The following is a 24,110-nucleotide window of genomic DNA, read 5'->3' as shown; positions in this document are numbered from 1 at the left end:
TTTAGTTGGTATAAACACAAAACTATTTTACATTTATTTTACGGTAATGTGTACTTCTTGTACAAAGTTCATTCCAGCAATTAACTTCACATTTCTCTTCACACACGTGGGCCAAAAATTCAGCCACTGTGTAAAAGCAATGATCAAGCAGGAAGGTTTTCTGTGCCTTATTGAACAAAGGCAGAGACTTTCTGTCCCTTATGTCTGGTGGCAGACTGTTGTGTAGTTAGATTCCTTGGTTAAATGGTGAGTTTTGAAGAAGGAGATATGCATATTTTGAACACAAGAGTTTAATTTTTTGTCTTGTACTATGATCATGGACATGCACATTTTTGTTGAATTTAGTGATATTACTTTTAACAAACTTACATGTTTCAAATAGGTAGAGACTGCCAAGAGGAAGAATGAGTGAACTTTGGAAGAGATGTCTGCAGCTGCCAGTTGGCTTTAATGGGTGGGGAGAATGTCTCTGTTATGTGTGGTGTCTCCCCAGAAGTGATACCATACAGCAGTACACTATGAAACTGCACATTTTAAGATGTGCAGACAGTCTCTGTGCTTTTGCAATTTGTGAGAATACGTAAGGCATAGCACACTTGATTCACCTTACGATTCATTTTGCTGATGTGTGTGTCCCACTTCAGGTTGTCCTGGACCTACAGGCCTAAAAATCTTGTTTCTGATGTGTGGGATAATACAGAGCAATGTAGTTCCATCAGGAATAAATTTTGTGGTTCTCAGATGGAAGTTTAGGGAGATGGTTTTCTTTGTATTAACTATCAGATTACTTCTGTCAAACCAATGACCCAGTTCATCTGCACTTTCAGTTACGACCTCATGCAGCTCATGGTCATTTCTACTGGTAAGGAGAATACTGATGTCATCTGCAAAGAGTGTACTGGTAGTGGCACTGATGTTATATAGTAAGCCATTAATGTAAAGAAGGAAGAGAGTTGGTCCAAGTATTGGGCTTGGGGCACAGCTTGTGTCAGAGTAATAAGTTACAATATGTCCATGACCACTGTGTGTTACTGCTACTATTTGTTTCCTGTTTGAGATATATGCTCTGAACCAGTTTAGAGAGATGCCTCTGATGCCACATGAATGCAGTTTGTCAAGTAGAATATTGAGGTCTATGATGTCAAATGCCTTTGAAAAATCTAGGAAGATCCCAATTGCTTTTTGCTTTTTATATAGAGCATATGCCAGACAGACATGTTGTTCCTGAAGAGGGGCAGCAGCCTTTTCAGTAGTTGCAGGGCAATAGTCTAGATGATTGACTGATCTGGCCTTGTAACACTAACCAAAACGGCCTTGCTGTGCTGGTACTGCGAACGGCTGAAAGCAAGGGGAAACTACAGCCGTAATTTTTCCCAAGGGCATGCAGCTTTACTGTATGGTTAAATGATGATGGTGTCCTCTTGGGTAAAATATTCCAGAGGTAAAATAGTCCCCCATTCAGACTTCCAGGCGGGGACTACTCAGGAGGACAATGTTATCAGGAGAAAGAAAACTGGCGTTCTACAGATCGGAGCATGGAATGTCAGATCCCTTAATCGGGCAGGTAGGTTAGAAAATTTGAAAAGGGAAATGGATAGGTCAAAGTTAGATATAGTGGGAATTAGTGAAGTTCGGTGGCAGGAGGAACAAGACTTTTGGTCAGGTGAATACAGGGTTATAAATACAAAATCAAATAGCGATAATGCAGGAGTAGGTTTAATAATGAATAGGAAAATAGGAATACAGGTAAGCTACTACAAACAGCATAGTGAACACATTATTGTAGCCAAGATAGATACGAAGCCCATGTCTACCACAGTAGTACAAGTTTATATGCCAACTAGCTCCACAGATGTTGAAGAGATTGATGAAAAGTGCGATGAGATAAAAGAAACTATTCGAATAGTGAAGGGAGACAAAAATTTAATAGTCATGGGTTACTGGAACTCAATAGTAGGAAAACGAAGAGAAGGAAACATAGTAGGTGAATATGGAATGGGAGTAAGGAATGAAAGAGGAAGCCACCTGGTAGAATTTTGCACAGAGCATAAGTTAATCATAGCTAACACTCGGTTCAAGAATCATTAAAAAAAATTGTATGCATGGAAGAAGCCTGGAGATACTGGAAGGTCTCAGATAGATTATATAATGGTAACAGAGATTCAGGAACAAGGTATTAAATTGTAAGACATTTCCAGGGGCAGATGTGGACTCTGACCACACTCTATTGGTTATGAACTGTAGATTAAAAGTGAAGAAACTGCAAAAAGGTGGGAATTTGAGAAGATGGGACCTAGATAAACTTAAAAAACCAGAGGTTGTAGAGAGCTTCAAGGAGAGCATTAGGGAACGATTGACAAGAATGAGGAAAGAAATACAGTAGAAGAAGAATGAGAGATGAAACAGTGAAGGTAGCAGAGGATCAAGTAGGTAAAAAGACAAGGGCTAGTAGAAATCCTTGGGTAACAGAAGAGATATTGAATTTAATTGATGAAAGAAGAAAATATAAAAATGCAGTAAATGAAGCAGTCAAAAAGGAATACAAACGTCTCAAAAATGAGATCGATAGGAAGTGCAAAATGGCTAAGCAGGGATGACTAGGACAAATGTAAGGATGTAGAGATGCATATCACTAGGGTTAAGATAGATACTGCCTACAGGAATTAAAGAGACCTTTGGAGAAAAAAGAACCACTTGCATGAATATCAAGAGCTCAGATAGAAACCCAGTTCTAAGCAAATAAGGGAAAGCAGAAAGGTGGAAGGAGTATATAAAGGGTCTATACAAGGGCAATGTTCTTGAGAACAATATTATAGAAATGGAAGAGAATGTAGATGAAGATAAAATAATAGATATGATACTGTGTGAAGAGTTTGACAGAGCAATGAAAGATCTAAGTCGAAACAAGGCCCCATGAGTAGACAACATGCCATTAGAGCTACTGACAGCCTTGGGAGAGCCAGGCCTAACAAAACTCCACTATCTAGTGAGCAAGATGTATGAGACAGGCAAAATACCCTCAGACTTCAAGAAGAATATGATAATTCCAATCCCAAAGAAAGCAGGTGTTGACAAATGTGAAAATTACCGAATTATCAGTTTAATAAGCCACGGCTGCAAAATACTAACACGAATTCTTTACAGATGAATGGAAAAACTGGTAGAAGCTGACCTCAGGGAAGATCAGTTTGGATTCCATAGAAATGCTGGAACACGTGAGGCAATACTGACCCGACGATTTATCTTAGAAAAGAGACTAAGGAAAGGCAAACCTACGTTTCTAGCATTTGTAGACTTAGAGAAAGCTTTTGACAATGTTGATTGGAATACTCTCTTTCAAACTCTGAAGGTGGCAGGGGTAAAATAAAGGGAGCGAAAGGCTATTTACAATTTGTACAGAAACCAGATGGCAGTTAGATGAGTCAAGGGGCATGAAAGGGAAGCAGTGGTTGGGAAGGGAGTGAGACAGGGTTGTAGCCTATCCCTGATGTTATTCAATCTGTATATTGAGCAAGCAGTAAAGGAAACAAAAGAAAAATTCGCAGTAGGAATTAAAATCCATGGAGAAGAAATAAAAACTTTGAGATTCGCTGATGACATTATAATTCTGTGAGAGACTGCAAAGGACCTGGAAGAGCATTTGAATGGAATGGACAGCGTCTTGAAAGGAAGATATAAGATGAACATCAACAAAAGCAAAACAAGGATATTGGAATGTAGTCGAATTAAATCTGGTGATGCTGCCAGAATTAGTTTAGGAAATGAGACGCTTAAAGTAGTAAAGGAGTTTTGCTATTTGGGGAGCAAAATAACCGATGATGGTCAAAATAGAGAGAACATAAAATGTAGACTGGCAATGACAAGGAAAGCGTTTCTGAAGAAGAGAAATTTGTTAACATCGAATATAAATTTAAGTGTCAGGAAGTTGTTTCTGAAAGTATTTGTATGGAGTGTAGCCATGTATGGAAGTGAAACATGGATGAAAAATAGTTTAGACAAGAAGAGAATAGATGCTTTTGAAATGTGGTGTTACAGAATAGTGCTGAAGATTAGATGGGTAGATCACGTAACTAATGAGGAGGTATTGAATAGAATTGGAGAGAAGAAAAATTTGGGGCACAACTTGACTAGAAGAAGGGATCGGTTGGTAGGGCATATTCTGAGACATCAAGGGGTCACCAATTTAGTATTGGAGGGCAGCATGAAGGGTAAAAATCATAGAGGAAGACCAAGAGATGAATACACTAAACACATTGAGAAGGATGTAGGTTGTAGCAGGTACTGGGAGAAGAAGAAGCTTGCACAGGATAGAGTAGCATGGAGAGCTGCATCAAACCAGACTCTGGACTGAAGAGCACAACAACATAGAGCATATACCTGTTGTGGATTTATTTTTCCCGAAACCACAATGAGTTTCTGAGAGGGTTCTTTTCTAGAAAGTTTATTAATCTTTGATAGAATAGTCTCTCCAGAAGCTTAACAAACACATGTGACAATGATATAGGTTTGTAGTTTTCCACATTATTTTTCTCACCTTTATTAAAGACTGGAATAACTTTTGCTACTTTCATACAGTCAGGAAATGTACCTGTCATCAGGGATGTGTTGTACACAATAGTGAGGGGACAGTTATTTTATTGATGCAATTCTTTAAGATGAAACCTGGAATGTCATTGATTCCAGATGATAATTTGTTTCTAAGGCTCCTTGTGCTTAATATAATTTTGTCAAAAGTAGTTTCCCAGAAGAATATGGAGTCTACAGAAGATTTTTGTATTTTGTTTTATCTACTGTTTGTAGATGTGGGCCTTTCCCTACTTTGTAGCAGTAGCTTTACAGTACTGCCATGGTAATTGTTGAAAGTATTTACAAGTTCTTGTTGGTTACTAACTTGGGTTCATTGTTGTATTTTCACATTCAAAGGGCAGTTGATTTGTTTAATTTATTATGATATTCCACACTGCCTTGTCTTTGTTTGAGGATGCTGCAACATTGTTGTCATTTGCCATTTGTCTGGCTTGTGCTATGACTTTTTTTTTTAAAGGATTCTGACATGTTACTTAATATCTCTCTTGGGAGGGGGCGAGATTGTCATTTTTTAAGTATTTCAACAGGTTTCCCTTCCTTCGGCAGGAAATGTCTATGAAACATAAGTAGAATGGAGTGCTACTGTAATATATAGCATTGTATACTTTCTACATATGTTGTTGTTTTTTCTTGAAACCTTTAGAGTAATGTCATATACTTTGTACATATATTGCTTGTAGTATTGTCAATTTTCTTCTCTTTCTCTCCATGTAATATTGTATTCTTCAACTCGTTCCACTTAAAAGGACAGTCTTTGTATAGTGTTAATTTAAGATCAAGGTGGAACATATCCAAGAAGGAGGATTTTTTCTACTCCCCTCTGAGAAAAGAAAAAACTTAGCATCACCAAACAAGTTAAAGATAGCATCATCAAACAAGTTAAAGATACACCATAAAACTTGCAAAGGACTCCATCACCAAATTGTAGTAAATAAGGTAAAGTCTGAACCTCCTCACCAATGTATAAAAAAATTAAACAAAAAATTCTTGATCTAAAAGTATACATCCCGATACACCATAAAACTTGCAAAGGACTCCATCAGCAAATTGTAGTAAATAAGGTAAAGTCTGAACCTCCTCACCAATGTATAAAAAAATTAAACAAAAAATTCTTGATCTAAAAGTATACATCCACAATGTACAAGGGCTCAAAACCAAACTTAATGAATTAGAAATTTTGATATCAAGTGCAAGTGAACTGTCATATACACAGATATTATGTATTAATGAACATTTCATGAGATCTTTTGAAATAGAAAGTGTTGTGATACCAAATTTTAAATTCGTAGGTCACTTCTCAAGAACATCTTACAAAGGTGGAGGTAGTTGCATATTTGTAAAAGACAACATTACTGCTACACCTCTTGATATTTGCAATTCATATAGTATTGAAAAAGATATAGAACTGTCAAGTGCAGAGCTTGCACATCTAAATGTTTATATAATAGCACTTTACAGGTCACCCTTTGGTAACATAGGGACTTTCTACAAAAATCTAGCACCAGTAATAGAAAATCTAAGTAAAAGAAAATCATGTAGTGTTCTAATACGTGGTGACTATAATATAGATTTTCTCTCAGAAAACTCTAGCCATCTAAGCTCCAACCAGGATAACAAATCACAGTACCACTTGTCTGGATTAAGTAGCAAGCAATATAAATTGTACTGTATCCTCTGTCAAACTAGGATTTTCAGACCACAATGCATTAATTATGCAGGTCTGGTTGCAAAATAACAGTCACGAACACAATAAAATCGCTGTACAGAGGAGAAACTTCAATAAAACCCACATGCATACTTTCCTCTTTGATATACAAAATGAAAACTGGCAAAATGTATATGAGGCTCAAAAAGTAGACAGCAAATATGAAGCATTCTTGGATATTTTCTGTTATTATTTTAATTGCCACTTTCCCTTATAAACAAAATGTATCAACAAAGATAGAAAACTCTCCAGCTGGATCACCCCAGGAATCATTAGATCATCACAAAGAAAAAGAGAATTTTTTTTTACATTAGCAAATCCAAACTAGGCAGTAGTGAAGCATTTAAGTCATACTTTACTCTATATAAAAATATATTAAGGAACATAGTAAATGCAGCCAAAAAGCTACACAATGATAACTCCCTCAAATTGTCATCAAATAAGAGCAAAAGCATGTGGCAACTTATTAATATGAATACTAACAGAGGAAAGCAACTACAAATTGATATCACCTTAAAAATAAATGGAAAATTAGTCTCCAGTGGGAAAGAAACAGCAGAGGAATTCAATAACTATTTACAGAAACAGTAGAAAACCTGGCTAACCATCTTAAAAATGGAAAAGACACATTGACGTTACCAGCACAAAACTTAGTAAAGTATGCTTCATGATTAGATCAATAAGGAACATCACTAACACAAGTACCCTAACCACAATGTACCATGCACTCTTTCACTCTGTACTTAACTATGGAATCATCTTCTGGGGCCAAAATTCTGAATCAATTAAGATATTCAAACTGCAAAAGAAGATAGTCAGAACAATTATGTTCAAAAAACAAAGAGACACTTGCAAACCATTATTTAAGAAACTAAACATTTTGTCCCTCCCATGCCAATACATACTAGAATTATTATTCTTTATCAAAAAAAGTATCAACAAAATTAGCAAAAATATGGATTACCACGATTATGACACAAGAACAAAAACCTCTCTAAGAATACTTCCCCACTCAACAAAACTGTACAGTGATGGTGTCAATTGCATGGGAATAAAATTATATAACCATCTTCCAACTTTTATACAAGAAATCCAAGAAATAAACAAATTCAAACAGACGGTGAAATCTCTTTTAATAAAAGACTGCTTTTATACCATCCAGAAATATTTGGAATCAAAATTGTCTTAGTGCAATATAATGTATCAAAGCTGAATGTTATTAAGTCAATTTTGTCACATCATGTAACAATTCTCTGTAAAGCTGTAACTTTAAGTAACATAATTTGTAGGTAATGTAAAATAATCATTCTTCTGTGTCCTTGTTTACTGTTTTAGACTCCGGTAAACTGTATATTTGTATTGAATTATCCCATATCAGTTGTACAAGCCATTGTACTGATTTGATCTACGGGACAAATAAATAACAAATAAATTAATTAATTAAAAACTAAACCAGTCAAAACATATTCTGAGCTCAAATATAATTAGATATCTCAAACAGAATGACCTCCTCCATACCATCAGTATTAAAAATGTAATCGTGTCAACCACGGCCGGAGGCAGTGTAACCACCAATAGTTCAACTGTATATTGAAAAGCTGCATTGTGCGTAAAAATATATTCAATTTCAATATCTATCATGCCATTTTCACGTAATAGAACACTTACTGACCAAATACAATCTCACAGTTGAATAAATAGCACAAAATATGCAAGAGACAGGGAACTAAACTAGGTATCCTCAGTGGAGAATGCGTAGGATCAGAAGTTCTTCTGGTCTTTAACTTCAATTATAATAACACATAACTGCATTGTTTATTTTATGATATTGTGTCTTACAATTTTGTTCCTTAAATCACTAAAACCCTTACTACCACAATGATTATCTGCACTAATTGTAATATGTAACTGGGTTTCTATTTGTTCCAGTTAGCTTCTGAAACATTATGCTTTCTCATGTATCATGATATCATAAATTAACCAACTATCATGCAAGACATTACGATTCTTTAAATTCAAAGGAGAGGGTAATCAGAATTAGCTGAAACCGTTTTTTTGGCAGAGCCATTGGAGTTCTTATAATACACATCTGGACAGATCCATGTACAGTTGTGTGTACAACATTTGTGGTAACTACGAGTAAAACATTTTGGCACTGTAGATTAACACACCTGCATTGCAAGTCTCTTCAGCTGTGCATTTCTTCTAACAGATTCAATGTCACCAACAGCCAAACCAATGAGCAAGTTCATCAGCAGAATTGGCATCAGTACCATAAATAGCCCCAAGATGATAAATGTTGGAAGTGGATACGGCAAGAAAGTTTCTTCATTGAGATAGTATGGTCGAACATATGTTCCAAGAAAATCAATTTCACCTAACATCATGGAAAATGTTCTAATTAAAGACATTGGAACATTTCTGAATGATAGATGTGCTCCCTGTAATTAGATGATGAAAGTGGTATTAATAATTTAATAGTTCTGATACATTTAATGTGCTAGGGTATTATTTCAATAACATTATCAGCTTGGAAACTTACCTCTGAAAGTAGTATATAAAATGCAAGACCAAATGCAATTATCAGTATTGAGAAGACAATAAGTACTTTAATGAGTGTCTGAAGTATTTCCAGAAACATAACAACATATATCCCCACTTGATCAAATCTGTTGGAAAAAAAAAGAAAAGTTATTATTTAAGACTAACAACTCTTACTAAATAGCATAACATTTACTCTGAAAAACAGTTTTACAAATATGTACAAACTGAGTCTATAAATTTAACATCTGTGTAAAATCAAACCACTAACTTCTGTCAATAACTCAGAAATTCAGCACTATCATCCACAATGATGTGTAAGAAGACATGTGGTATTGTTGCTTTCCAGCAACCTGTGTGTTACGTGTCACATGCAAAAGGAGTGCAAGTTGAATTCAAGTTTCAAGTGGGATGAACTAAAGATACAGATTTCTTGCATCACATACTAGCAAAAAGAATAGGAAAATAATGTGTTACTGTATAAGGATGTTGCAATGAATGAGACACTGTAGAAACAACTTTCACTGAGGATTGCATTGCAATAGGTGGAATGTGAACAAAAAACCCTTCTGGTCGTGATCTTTGTGTGAAATTTGCACTTTGTGTGGAATGGATGTACAGATGCAGAGCACAGATTTATTTCCAAGAGCATAGTAGGAAGATACAGCATAATAGAGAAGAGAGAGAAATCATGTTTAAGGTACAGGTTGTGAAATAGACTAACAGTGATGAAGATGCACATTTAAGAGTTCTCTTTAAAAATGCAGGTTTTATGGTAAGAGGAATGGGAGAAGTTTTGGTACCATTGGGAGAACCTGAAGCAGGCTTGAGCAAATGGTCAACTGGAGGAGAAATTAATTAGAACATCAGATTATCCTGCAAGTATGATGGAGTTCCACATTCAGTAATTTGAGAAGTATTCCCCTACTGTAATAAGGAATCTGTATTAAAAAAAGTATATAATGTGAACAAAGAGAATGAATAATTTTGTATCAGATAATATCCCATTCTTTGGCCCAGCCAGCTGACATTAACTGAAACATCAAAAGAATGCAGGACACTGGACTGATCTGATACTCCTTACTAGAACCTACTACATGTTGTGAGTAATGAGTTGACAATGCCTCATCACCGACTCCCATACTACCAAGGGGATGAATTACAAGGTGCAGTAGAAGAAAATGAAGATGCAAAATAGGAGGAGGAGGAGGGGGGGGGGGAGGAGGAGGAGGAGGAGGAGGAGGAGGAGGAGGAGGAGGAGAAGAAGAAGAAGAAGAAGAAGAAGGACAACAACAGAAAACAGAGAGCAAAAGCAGAAGAGAAGAACTGTCTGAGGAAAGAGAAGCATGGTGCAAAAGAAAAGAAAGCATAAACAGAAGAGGAGGAAAGAAAATGGGAGAGGGACACTGCAGAAGATAATAAGAACGCAGAAAAAGTAAAAAAGAAGAAAAAACTATATCTGCTTAACAAATTGGGGAAGAAAGAAAATAGAAGAAGGCATGGGCAGGGGAAAACAAAGTGATGGAAATAGAATATAAGAAAGAAGAAAGATATATCAACTGAACAAATTAGGTGTGCCAAAATGTACTTTATTTCATGCACATTTTTTGGGGAACCATTAGGCATGCATCAATTGAAGAATATCAATAAATATTACCATTATGACTTTACAATCATAAAATGGACATTTCACAGTTTGGTGGCAATTTGAATGAAGAAAAGATGATTTCATGGTATCAGTAAATTGAAACGAGGACTCCAGTGATGTGAAGATTTTGAAATGTACTTATAGGAAATATTTTTTGCTAGCAAGTAACAGTGGCAGAGAAAATAAATCATTGGGTTTATAATATTTTGTCTATTGTTATAGAGATAGATCTGAAACAATGACTTCATGTTATACTGGATAGTGATGTTCATATTGTAAATATGAGTGAATAAACTTATAAAGTTTTCAGAACAGAGTACATTGCAATTAATATAGAAGCTGGTTGTACTTAAAAATGTAGAATGTACAAATATAGACATATTTTCAAACATTCTACACATTAAGCATAGCACATCAGTTGTTATTCCATATGACCATCTCCTTTCCTGTACCAATCTTACAGTTCCTTCCTATAGATTCAAGTGCTCATTGCATTTTGATGGAACATTACAATGAGGTTTCTGGTCAACTTCCAGCTATTTTTGCCAGTAATAATTCTATTTACTATGCTGTCCTTCCTTTAAGATAGGTCTCTCATCTCCCTTACTCGTTCCCATGAGAACAAACTTAGTAAAAATGTTGGAAATCAGTAGCACAGCATTGATTCCAACTTGATATACCTGAATGATTCTGACAATCAGCCTTGCAAGTCTTTCTAGATATTTGTTGCCTTAATAAAAAAAAAGGCAGCAGATGAATCATTCTCCCAGATATGTACATGTGAGCATGCAAACCTCAGTCCATTAAATGAAAACCCACAATTCTTTGACAGCTGAAGAATCCAGTTCATTCCACATGTAAAAGTAGCAGTTTGTAATGCAATGTAAACACTACTTCTTTGCACCAAAAACTGAGCTATATTCTTCAGGATCTTTACAGCATTTGCCTCAGCTTGTAGAGTCATCTCACTTGATGAATGCAACTAAATCTTTCCGTCATAACTGTGACTTGTATTGCCTTAGCCTTTGGCATCAAGGAAGACATATATCTTGTGGTGTCACCGCCAGACACCACACTTGCTAGGTGGTAGCCTTTAAATCGACCGCGGTCCGTTAGTATACGTCGGACCCGCGTGTCGCCACTATCAGTGATTGCAGACCGAGCGCCGCCACACGGCAGGTCTAGAGAGACTTCCTAGCACTCGCCCCAGTTGTACAGCCGACTTTGCTAGCGATGGTTCATTGACAAATTACGCTCTCATTTGCCGAGACAATAGTTAGCATAGCCTTCAGCTAAGTCATTTGCTACGACTTAGCAAGGCGCCATTACCAGTTACTAGCGTCAAGAGCGATGTTCACCATTTACGGATTAAAGTTAAGTATTCCAACAGCTACGTCCTTTTTTGCTGAAGTCTAACTTCCTTGTCCTGTTCCAGACCTCACGCCAGCCTGCATGAGCTAAAACATGTGCCTTTCGGCTTCCTCTCATAGTGGGCTGGCTCTCTTGCCAATCCTCAACATATCTAGTGTTACATCAAGGAAGACATGCATCTAGTGTAGTGTATGGCAAAGTCTTTCTTCTATGTACACTCAATGTTTATTGATCCTTGTAGACTGCTTACATAGTCTACTGGTTACTGTCAGTGTGTAGTGATGCACAGGTCCCAGGTCTGATCCTTGGCAACTGCTTTGCATTTTTAAGGGGTAGGGAGGTGTGGAATGGATGTATTATGACTTCTCTGGGAAAATGAAAGTACTTGAGTAAATAAGTGGTGAACTCAACATGGAAGCTGCTGGGTGTCAAATCTAAAGGGTTCTACTGTGTTGGCAATCACATATATTTAATTTATAATGTGTGCCTATAGTGTGTATTTAAGAGGGAAGTGAGGATCAAACTAAATTTTATGTAAATGTTTGCAAAGATCTTCAACAAAGCCAATTATGGTTTAGTGGCCAGTTGACAATGAGATCATTGGAGATGGAGTATAAGCTCAGAGAGGATAAAAATGGGGAAAGAAATTGGTTATTTCCTTTTCAATGGAGCTACCATTATTCACTACAACTGATTTAGAAAACCTAAATACAGATGGCCAGGCAAGGCGAATCAATGCTGTGATTTTCCTGAGATCCATTTATGAATGTCATTACGCTTTCCATACTGCAAATCAGAACATATAATTCCTATTCAAGGTTAAATAATAAGTTCTACAGATTTTTGTTTATTTCGTATTAGTTTTAGGCTTATTAGGCCATCTCCAGGAAACAACAGACTAGCATCTGAAAGAACACTAGTTCTTAGGCAACCAATTACTATAAGCAAAGATACAATAAATTGCCCAGTGTTATGCATCAGACTTGTTCCTAATGCTGAAGTTATAGTTTCACAATGGACAATGTTAAACATGATAAATAATTAAACTGCACAATATTGCAGGTTAAAAATGTTATAATAATAAATTTTGTGAGGTCCTGACATTGACTGAGAAATTGTTAAGCTGAGCACTCTTCATTTATGTAATTGTTATTTTATTGCGTAGTCTCATAGCACTTGAAACAAGAAAAGATAATACTACCAGTCATAAACTGTAAGCTTTAGTTTATTATGTATTTGGATAGCACTTTAAACAAGAAAAAATTCTATAAACAGCAGAAGCCTCTAGTTTTAATACTACATTTTCTGTGTATTTATAACATTGTAAACTAATTCTACTGATGTGTACAAAATTCAGTTAAATAACTGATCATATGAATAACCTACTTAGAATCACTTTGCGGATTTTCACAATTCTTACAAATGATGGAACTATTTTCACCATGCAGTTCAGGTTAAGTTCAACACATGGAACTGAAATCTAAAAAGGAAACTGATGTTTGTCAAACACATTCTGCATATTGCCCACCCTGTAAAATGCTGACATGCAGCTCAGAGAATGGTCTCCTGGAGATGGTCACAGTTACCTTCACCACCATATTCACGTCTTCTAAACTTAAACTCTGCCTAAAATGTTTCCTTCTATGCCATCTTCCTCATCTTCCTCTCCTGAGTAAGCAGAGTTCAGCTCTGGAACCCAATCTTCTACCACAGACATTTAGCTTTTAAAAAAAATTCTGGGAACTTGGGTTATGACACATAGCCTTCAGGCAGTACTTTATATAAAATATGACACACATATGTAAGTTTTCTAACAGTGACATTTCAAATAAGTTTTCTTTATTCATGTCACAATTTTACCTGTTATTATTATTTATATCAATAATGGAGGTAAACACCCAGCTATATCAGATCAATGTGTGGAACAAAGTAACACATAATAGAAAACAGCTGTTGAGCACAATCTCTTTTTCCAGCAATAATATCCACATTCAGACACACAACCACACAGACATAAACACACACACTCCTGTAGCCTCAGCAAATACCAATTATTTTGTTAAGGAGAGATGGGTAAAGACGAAGAGGGAGAGAGAGAAGTGAGAGGGGTTAAAAGTTGTTACTTGTCATGCCCCCATAGAATGCGGTACACCATTGTTGATACATAACATGGCTGCTTCCACACGTGGCAAGCACTGCCTTTTATGGCGTAGGAAGTGCGTTTGACTGGACTGTGTTATGAGGTTGTGGGTGGGTGGTGGGTCTTGCACCTGGGTTGACCACAAGAAAACAATCCATCAGGTGTGGGACTGGGAGTAAGACTGAAATAGGGATGGACAAGAATACTCTGTAGGTTGTGTTGGCAGCAGGAAACTACTTTGGGTGATGTGTGTAGGACTTTTGGTTAGAATATCCCTCAGCTCAGGACATGACATGAGAGAGTCAAAGCCATGGTGGAGGATGTGGTTGAGGTTTTCAAGGCCAGGGGGATACTGGCTTTTCAGAGAAGAGTTGGTCGATGGCTGGCTAATAGGTTTACAGGTGTCAAGAGGAGCAGATGGCATGGGAGATTTGTTGATGGATGAACTTGATAGGATAGTATGTGTCAGTAAAGACACTGGTAAGGTTATTGGTATATTTTGACAGCTCCTGCTTTCCACTGCAGATGCGGCATCCAAGGATGGCAAGGCTTTAAGGAAGTGAGTTTCTAGCATGGAATGTGTGACAGCTATCAAGCTGTCATAGTGGAGGTGAGTGATGACATTTTCATGATCTGGGCTCACAGCAAGAGTAATCTTTGCTCTTCCTTCCATAACCTTAACACCCGTTACCAAATCCCCTTCATTTAGTCCTTCTCATCTGATCAAGCCATCTTCCTCATGTCAGTCTCCACCTCTGAGATGGTTCCATAAATACATCTGTCCATATCAAGTGCACCAACCACCAACTGCACCTCAATTTTGGTAGCTGTCACCCATTCCATGCCATAAAGTCTCTTCTTTACAGCCTTAACATCCATGGACACTGCATCTGCAGTGCAAAGCAGGAGTTTTCAAAATATACTGATAACCTTACCAGAGCTTTATTGATAGTCAATATCCAATCCAGCTCACATACAAACAACTCTCCTACACCATCCGCTCCTCCAACACTAGAAAACCTGTTAACCAACCAATGACCAGCTTTTCTCCACTCATCCAGTATCATCCGGGCCTTGAAAATCTCAGCCACATCCACCACCAGGGCTTTGATTATCTAATGTCATGGCGTGAGATGAGGAATATCCTACCCAGAATCCTACCCCATCCCAAAAAGTAGTGTTCCACTGCCCACCCAACCTAAAGAACCTGCTTTCTCCCACTGCTCTTCCTCCCCCTCCGCGTGGGTATTCTCCAAACCCTCCCCCCTCCATCTTCACCACCCCCCCTTTTCCAACTCCTCTCACTTCTCCCTCACTTCCCTTTCTTTCTCTTCATCTTCACCTTTATCTCCTTTTCCACCCTGAATTCCTCCCATCCCTATTCCAATACTAATCCTAAACCCCATGGCTCATTCCCTTGAGATCAGCCTAGGTGCAAGACCTGTCCCATACATCCATCCCCCACCTACTACCACAGTCCAGTCACAGGTGTTTCCTATCCAATGAAAGGAGAGGACACATGTGAAAGCAGCCCTGTTATATACCAGGTTTGCTGCAATTAATCTACAGTATTCTATGTGAGCATGACAAGTAACCAACTGCCTACTTGGATGAATGGCACTGCCAAACTGTGTCAAATCAAAAACATCCAGTTGCTGAACAACTGCACATGACAACACAAATGATGTAGGCCACTTGGAGACTCTCTTCCAGCAAAAGTTTCTCCAAACTATGCGGATGGGAATGGTCTCTTCAGCATATCCTGTGTTCTTGCAAACCCCTTGACCTAATCCTTTGCTAAGCTGCCCCCAATGTCTCACCTTGTCTTTTCCTTTATATCTTCTGTCCATATCACACCTTACCCACCCAGATCGTGCACTGCTTTCTTCCACTGCTCAACCTTTCCAAGGCCTCTCACTCCCCCCCCCCCCCCCCCCCCCCGCCCCCAGTTCTGCCCTTTCCTTCTTTCTGAATCTCTTTTTGTTGTATCCCTGGTACTTTTTTCATCTTGTTGTGCACTGTGAAGTCATTTGTCCAAAGAACTACATCTTTCCAGCCCAGCTATCCCCTGTTTATGTCCTGCCCTATCCCTTCGCGCCCCTCCATTTACCTCATGCAACTACTTTCAATAACCAAGTAATAGCCATGGCCATGCGAGTGTGTGTGTGAGAGTGTGTGTAGTTGTGTGTGTGATTATGTGAACTATTGCTGGAAAACAGTTAGTGTTTGAAAGTTAGTGTGGATGCTGTTTTCTGTACCATCTCACTGTGCTCCATGCATCAATCCATAAAATGTGATGGTTGCTTTTCCCTAATTTTGTATGTTGTTTCTCTTTATTTACTATTTATTTATTTACTGCCAAATTTATCACATCACAGGGCTTGTCAAAACACAAGACAATATAAAATCTTACATCTAGCTTTTTAATCAACACATTTTGATTGAGTATAATAAAATAAACAATATTCTACTTAATTAAGAATGAGAAAACAGAATTTTATATACACAAGAGTAGTAAACAAAAGTGAAGTCCACATATACCACCAGAAAAGATATGTAACTATAGTAAAGTTGGTGAAAGATCACTGATGACAGTTGCAATGAGCTTGGCACAGCAGCACTATGCACTCATCTCAATCTATCATGTAGTGCAATCTTGTATATCTCTCTATGGCAAAATTTTAGTGTTAGTGCTGCTCTATTGAAGACTACTGTTTCACTTGCAGCCATTAATGTTTCACTCTTGGAAGCTTGCAACAGTGTCACCAGCTATTAGGGGTGTTCTTTCACCAACTGTACTATACATACATTAATTACCAAGAGTATTTTAGTAGAAGTCCTTCAGTTTTATTTAGAAATATTTCAAAAATTATAAATTTCTGAGGAGAGATTATAAATCAGAACCTATAGTGTTGAGCAATATTACAAATATTCATTGAGGCTGTAGAAGCTGTGAATTATTAATAGAGGTTTTAATTTCTTTTAGGTGCATTAGTGTATGGTGTTCTTTGTGTGCATCCCTATGAAAGTCATCCCTATCCATTGCTTCATAATGAAATACAGTCAGTAAACAAAACCACAGCATGAAATGTTCACTGCAATAAGATAAAATTCAAACAGTAACAACAATTAATTTACCTTTGCAAATACAGCAGGAGATTGAACCAACTGAGGAATACAGTTACAGATGCACATGACAGCTGAAGATCATCAAAATTGCCAGAAAAAACAGGAATGACCATCATGGTTGCAGATACATACAATAACCATGATACAAAGTTGCTTGGATCTAGCAAATATCGCCAGCGTTGCTGATATAGTTGAAATACTTCCCTCATTGTGCTAAGACCAATATATGTCAATATGGATACTGCACATATGTACATTGCTGCTTTTGGTTCTTTGACCTAAAACATTAAGTATTACTTGTGCTCAAAGTACATATGATAACATGTAAACTTGTAATTATTGTTTCAAACAATGGAAAATCGAGCATGAACTGTAACAAAATTATGAAAAGGAAAGTTGCTACTTACCATATAGTGGAGATACTGAGTTGCAGATAGGTACAACAAAAAGACTGTCACAAATATAGCTTACGGGCAGTAAGATCTTCATCAAAATTAGATGACAGACATAAACATACACACTCACTAAAATGCAAGTTTGTGTTAGTGTGTATGTGTGTGTCTGTCATCTAATTTTGATGAAGGCCTTACTGGCCGAAAGCTATATTTGTGAGTCTTTTTGTTGTGCCTACCTGCGACTCAGAATCTCCCCTATATAGTGAGTAGTAACTTTCCTTTTCATAATATTGGTATAATTATTGTTTGATGCATGAAAACATGGGACATGAGACTATTGCCTTTAAAATGGATATGAACATAATCACTGCTAGACCTAACCTAAAATATTCACATTCAAAGCCAGTGTCATTATTAAATTTACAGAACTGTATGAATCTCCACTCAGCTAAGCTTTAGATAAGTACTGTCTTATTGTTATGTTCTTTATGATACAATGAGAGTCCTTTATGGACTCCACTGCTTCTTACAGGTGGCTTAACTTGTTTATATTCAGTATAAGAATGTTTGTTCCAGCTGCTCACAAATTCTCCTAGTTTACTCACTCAAAGTTGTGAATCAGTTATGAAACAGTCTATAAAAATAATTGAAAACAAGAACAGACAAGAGAGAACTGATAAGTCTGGTAAATTCCTTTGAAATAACAGAAATTTTGTTAAGTGACACAGATGTTGGTACTTGTGAACCTTGAGACAGTTCCATTCAAACTATCAAAGCAACGAAACACTGATTTGTTTCTCTCTGCCACACATCATAAGATGGCTTGTGGAACATAGATGTAGCTGTACATATCAGGCCTGTCTGACTAAAAGTGGTTATGTTCCTATTGTACTGCTCACTAAATGCACTTTGAATTATTTCAAAACAAGCAGTTCCTACAGTTTTACAAAATTTTAATATAATTATGTTGACTAGCTCAAATGGTTCGTCCCTATCTGCAACTGCTAGAACATAGTGAACAGCTACTTTAATTGTTGTAGTCTCCCATGGGATGTCAGTAACTCTATTTTTGTTAATACAACTTCATGTTGCATTATACTCTTCAGTGTGAAAGAGTAGCTGATAATGAACCTGGGATAACTTTATGATGGGTTCTGGTGTTGTACTGAATTTTTAGAGATTAAGCAGGAACACAGAACTGACAGTGTTCTCACAGGGAAATTCTAATATCAAATAAAAGAAAATCTTGAGTTACGGTAACATAATCATACCACCTAAACAAAAAAATAGTTAAAATTGAATTTCAAGTGGAACTATGTGGTTCCAGACACCTTTTCAAATCTCCAACATTGATGCAGACTGCATTGCCATCTGCATATATACACCACAGATGTTTAGGGGGAATACCCATTCAGTTGAGGTGTGAATGGGAATTTGGGTTGAGGAGGGAGACATGCTAGGGTGTTGCATGCCCTTGTGCAAAGTCAGTGTGATAGGGTGACGTAGTGATTAGAGCATCTGTCTAGTGAACATAAGACCCAGGTTCATTTTATTTATTTTTATAATTTATTTACTTCTTGTTCTGGGGATCCATATTGTGACAATATTACAGGATATGGAATGTGTCAGAAATCTATGGTAGCACATAAAAACAAAACAAAATGATTTTATATTATAGTAAACAGTAACTTAGGTTCCACTACAGAAAATCAATTTTGAAAGATAAATAAATATTACAAAATAATAGGTTTCACAGCAAATAAATATTGCAAAATACTTTTTTACAATAAAGAATAGTCAGGATTACAAATGTAGATTTGGGCATGTATTTGCATTTAACAATACAAGAAATGCTAAACACTGTAGTTCAGGAACTCTTCAATCATATAAAATGCTCCTTGTAATAGGAACTGCCTTAATGTTTTTTTTTTTTTTTTTTTTTTTTTTAAAAGAGCTCATCTTCTACCAAATACTTAATTCTTGATTGGAGGGCATTAAAAATCTTACAGCCAAGAAAGTGGACTCCTTTATGTAAAATACATAGATTTGCCTGTTCATAGTGAATATCATGTTTTCTTCTCATCTCATGATTATGATACCCACTAATCACTTTCAAAATGGATTTTTCTTTCCTTATGAAGCACATCAAAGAGACTATATATTGTGCAGTGGATGTGAGGATTCCAAGTTTCTTAAACAGATTCCTCCATATGGCTCTAGGATGGACTCCACACATGATCCTTATGGCTCTTTTTTTGTGCACACAGTACTTTTTAGCCAGTGACTGACTACCCCAAAATATAATTCCATATGCCATAATGGCATGAAAATAACCATAATATGCTGCCTTCATGGTTTCCATACTTCTATAAGAAGAAACAGTGCATAATACGTAAGTTACTGAACTCAATATTTTGCCAAGATCCACAATATTGTTTGACCAGTTCAGTTTGCTGTCAGTATGCATGTCTAGGTATTTTGAGGTATCCACCCTGGTTATCACCTGCTCACTTATTTTTACTAATTTCTTCATCTATGATTGTTGTGTGGAACTGAACATAGCTTATTTCAGTATAATTTAAAGAGAGGCCATTAATGTTAACCAGTTCACTGTTTCATTTAAAACCTTGTTTGTCATTTTGACAAGTTTATCTAGTGAATTATCAATAAGTAGTGTAGTGTCATCAGCAAAAATGGTAAATCTACAGTATTCTGTACAGAGAGGCAGATCATTTATAAAGATAATAAAAAGTAGGGGGCCCAGAACTGAGATTTGGGGCACTCCACATGTGATGGTACCTCATTATTAAGATAATGGGATTCCATTTTGACTATCCACTACAACTTTCTGTTTCCTGTTTGACAGGTACAAGTCAAGCCAATTCCCTGATGAACCACTTATTCCAAGAGGTGCAGCTTTTTGTAAAAGAATCTGGTGACTGACACAAACACTTTTGTTAGGTCACAAAAAATCCCAACCATCTCCAGTTTTTTGTTGATAGATTCCAAGACTTTGCCAGCAACTGCAAATATTGCATCTTCTGTTGACAAACCTTTCTGAAATCCAAACTGACTTTCACTGAGGATATTTTGATCCCTGAGTTGCTTCTGCATTAGTTTCTCTAAAACCTTTGAAGAACTTGTCAATAGTGATATTGGCCAATAGTTAGCAGCAACCATCTTATCTCCTTTCTTATACAGTGGTTTTACAAGTGCATACTTAAGCCTCTCAGGAACTATTGCTTGCCTCAGTGAAGCATCAAAAATGTGGCAAAGTACTTTACTTACAAGGCTGGAGCAGTATTTTAACAGTTTGTTAGAAATATTGTCAATCCCAGTAGAGTTATTACTTTTCAGGGATTTAATAATTCTTTCAATTTCTTGACCAGTGACTGTTGTTACCTTCATGTGCTAAACTAAGCTAGGTACTCTGCCTTCAAAAGAGTGATGACTTGGTTTATGGAGTCCTGTAAACCTATTTTTCCCGTTACTGTTAAGAAATGCTTGTCTAATGTGTCTGCAACTAGTTTTGGATTGCTAACAAGATGACCCTCAACTTTTATTTGGATATTTTCACTACACACTGCATTTTTCCTTGTTTCCTTCTTTACAAAATTCCAAATAGTTTTTACTTTATAGCTCAAGTAATCAATTTCTGTCTTTAGGCTCATGTTCTTTGCTGTTTGTATGGTCTTATTCAGAACTTTATTGTAGAGTTTATAGTGCATCTCCTACTGGGATCATTTGATCTCTTGGCTGCTGCACATAGTTCTCTTCTTGTTTTACAAGCAATTTTGATGCCTTTAGTAATCCAAGGCTTGTTTCCTGATTTTAACAGATTTTCTCTCACTGACTTTTTGGAAAGGTTTCTTCAAAAAGACTTTTAACTTCATTGATAAATATATTAAATTTAGAGTTAACATCAATTGCAGCATACACAGGAGACCAGTCTACTAGCTGTAATTGCTGATTAAAGCTTTCAGTGGTGTGTTAGTTTAAATCCTAAAATTTTTCCAAATGAAATTTTCTTTCCTTTGTACATTTACTAGGTTTAGAGTGAGGAATTGCCCTTCATGATCAGAGAGACCATTTATAATGTTTTTCACAGTTAAATTATTGTAAATATCCCTATCTACAATTACATTACCTTTAAAGTGCTAGAACCAGCTCTTACTCTAGTTGGAGTGTCCACCACTGGTACTAAATTGTAACAGTACATTAGGTGTTCAAGGTCCATTTTGTTTCTATTTTCCATTAAGAAGTCTACAACGAAGACACACATTACGATGGTTGATTTAGTATTCCTACATAGGTGGGACAGAACTGATTCTATTTGTCTCAGAAATACTTACAGGTTTTCATCAGGCAACCAAGAAATAGCCAGTACAATAACTGTTGCACTGTCTGCTGCTAACTCAATGTAACACACCTCAAAACCCAGGGAATGGGTTTCACGGGCGAGCACAGTGACTAATGGAGGTTGAGGCCAGGAGGCTTACGGGAACATAGGATGTATTACAGGGAAATTCCCACCTGCACAAGTCAGAAAAGCTGGTGTTGGTGGGAAGGATCCATATGGCACAGGCAGTGAAGCAGTCATTGAAATGAAGGATATCATGTTTGGCAGCATGTTCAGCAACAGGGTGGTTCACTTGTTTCTTGGCCACTGTTTGTTGGTGGCCAGCCATGTGGACAGATAGCATGTTGGTTGTCATGCCTACGTAGAATGCAGCACAGTGGTTGCAGCTTAGCTTGTAGGCCACACGACTGGTTCCACAGGTAGCCCTGCCTTTGATGGGCTACGTGTTATTAATTACCGGACTGGAATAGAAGGTGGTGGGAGGATGTATGGCACAGGTCTTGCATCTAGGTCTATTACAGGGGTATGAGCCATGAGGTAAGGGATTGGGAGCACGGGTTGTGTATGGATGGATGAGTATATTGTGTAGGTTCGGTGCACAGCAGAATATCACTGTGGGAAGGATGGGAAGGATAGTGGGCAGGACACTTCTCATTTCAGGACAAGAGGTAATAGAAACCCTGGCAGAGAATATAATTCAGTTACTCCAGTCCTGGGTGGTACTGAGTTACAAGTGAATGTTCCTGTGTGGCCAGTTGGTGGGACTTTGAGAGGTGGTGGGAGAGTGGAAAGATAAGGCAGGGGAGATTTGTCTTTGTACGAGGTTGGGAGGACAATTACAGTGCCCCTTATGACCCCTCATAGCTGACAAATCCTGTCTCGTAAAGCTACTACACTTAACCCACCCTCCCAAACTCCCTCCCACCACTACATAAATCCAGAACCTAAACAGACCCACAACACAGTCATTAAGCTTTCCTCCAGAATCCTTAGCACCACAGAAATATCAGTCCTTTCCAAAGGCCTCACCATTTGCCCCACTCCCAAATTCAGTCATTCAGGACTTGTTAAAGACCTTCTCTCCTTCTCCTGATCCCTAGGAAACACTTTTTGCCACCAATCCTACCAATCAGACTCAACCAAAGACCAATATTGAACCTTGCCTAACTTAGTTCACTCCTCCATCCAACCGTGATCCACCCCACTGCCTCCAAACACCCCCTGTTAACTTCCAGAATTTCTTAACCTCGAACCTTGCCTCACCATCATTCCCCAAATCCTTTAAAATGGAGAGTAACCTTATATCTGCAGAAAGAACTGCAGTCCACCATCTAAAAACTGATCCTGACCTTATTATCCTACCTGCAGACAAAGGCTCCACCACTGTTGTTTCGAACTGCATGGATTACCTAGCAGAAGGGCTCCACCAGCTGTCAGATACTTCCACCTACAAACCTTGCCTCAGTGACCCCACTCCAGTAATCCAGCAGGATCTCCAATCACTACTCAAATCCTTAGGCCCATCCCACAACCTCTCCCCTGAGTCCATCTCTCCACTCACTCCTACCACTCCCCGCACTCCTGCCGTCTACATGCTTCCTAAAGTCCAGAAACTTAACCACCCAGGATGCCGCATTGTGGCCGGTTACTGTGCCCCCCACTGAGAGAACCTCTGCTCTCATAGACCAACACCTTCAACCTATTACCCGAAACCTACCTTCTTATCTAAAATATACCAACCATTTCCTCCACCGACTCCCCACAGTTCCTGTCCCTTTACCACATGGTGCCCTGCTAGTCACAATTGATTCCACGTCCCTGTACACTAACATTTCTAATGCCCATGGCCTTACCACTATTGAACACTACCTTTCCCAATGCCCGACAGATTCCAAACCAACAACCTGTTTCATAGTCGCCATTACCAACTATATCCTCACTCACAGTTACTTCTCCTTTGAAGGCATTACCTACGAACAAATCCGGGGTACGGCTATAGGCACCTGCATGGCACTATCCCATGCCAACCTCTCCATGGGCCATCTAGAGGATCCTTCCTAAAAACCCAGAATCCTAAACCCCTCACCTGGTTCGGATTCACTGATGACATCTTTGCTATCTGGATCGTAGGTGGGGACACCCTATCCACATTCCTCCAGAACCTCAACAACTTCTCCCACATTTGCTTAACCTAGTCCTATTCAACCCAACAAGCGAGCCTTCCTAGACATTGA

At 37.7% G+C, this 24,110-nt stretch overlaps 1 protein-coding gene across 1 annotated transcript in view; it reads right to left on the bottom strand.

Moving 5' to 3' along the window:
* Nucleotides 1-24,110, bottom strand: part of LOC124594163 (transient receptor potential cation channel subfamily A member 1) — a 208,368-nt gene that overhangs the window by 49,964 nt on the left and 134,294 nt on the right. Inside the window, exons 16-18 of the mRNA XM_047132522.1 lie at nucleotides 17,131-17,399; nucleotides 8,835-8,961; nucleotides 8,464-8,733 (exon numbers count right to left, since the gene is read on the bottom strand). Coding sequence (XP_046988478.1) covers nucleotides 8,464-8,733; nucleotides 8,835-8,961; nucleotides 17,131-17,399 — 666 coding nt within the window. The remainder of the gene's footprint in view (nucleotides 1-8,463; nucleotides 8,734-8,834; nucleotides 8,962-17,130; nucleotides 17,400-24,110) is intronic.

Source organism: Schistocerca americana, chromosome 1 (genome assembly GCF_021461395.2).
Source record: "Schistocerca americana isolate TAMUIC-IGC-003095 chromosome 1, iqSchAmer2.1, whole genome shotgun sequence".
Classification (NCBI taxonomy): domain Eukaryota; kingdom Metazoa; phylum Arthropoda; class Insecta; order Orthoptera; family Acrididae; genus Schistocerca; species Schistocerca americana.
This window is presented reverse-complemented; position numbering and strand designations above follow the sequence as displayed.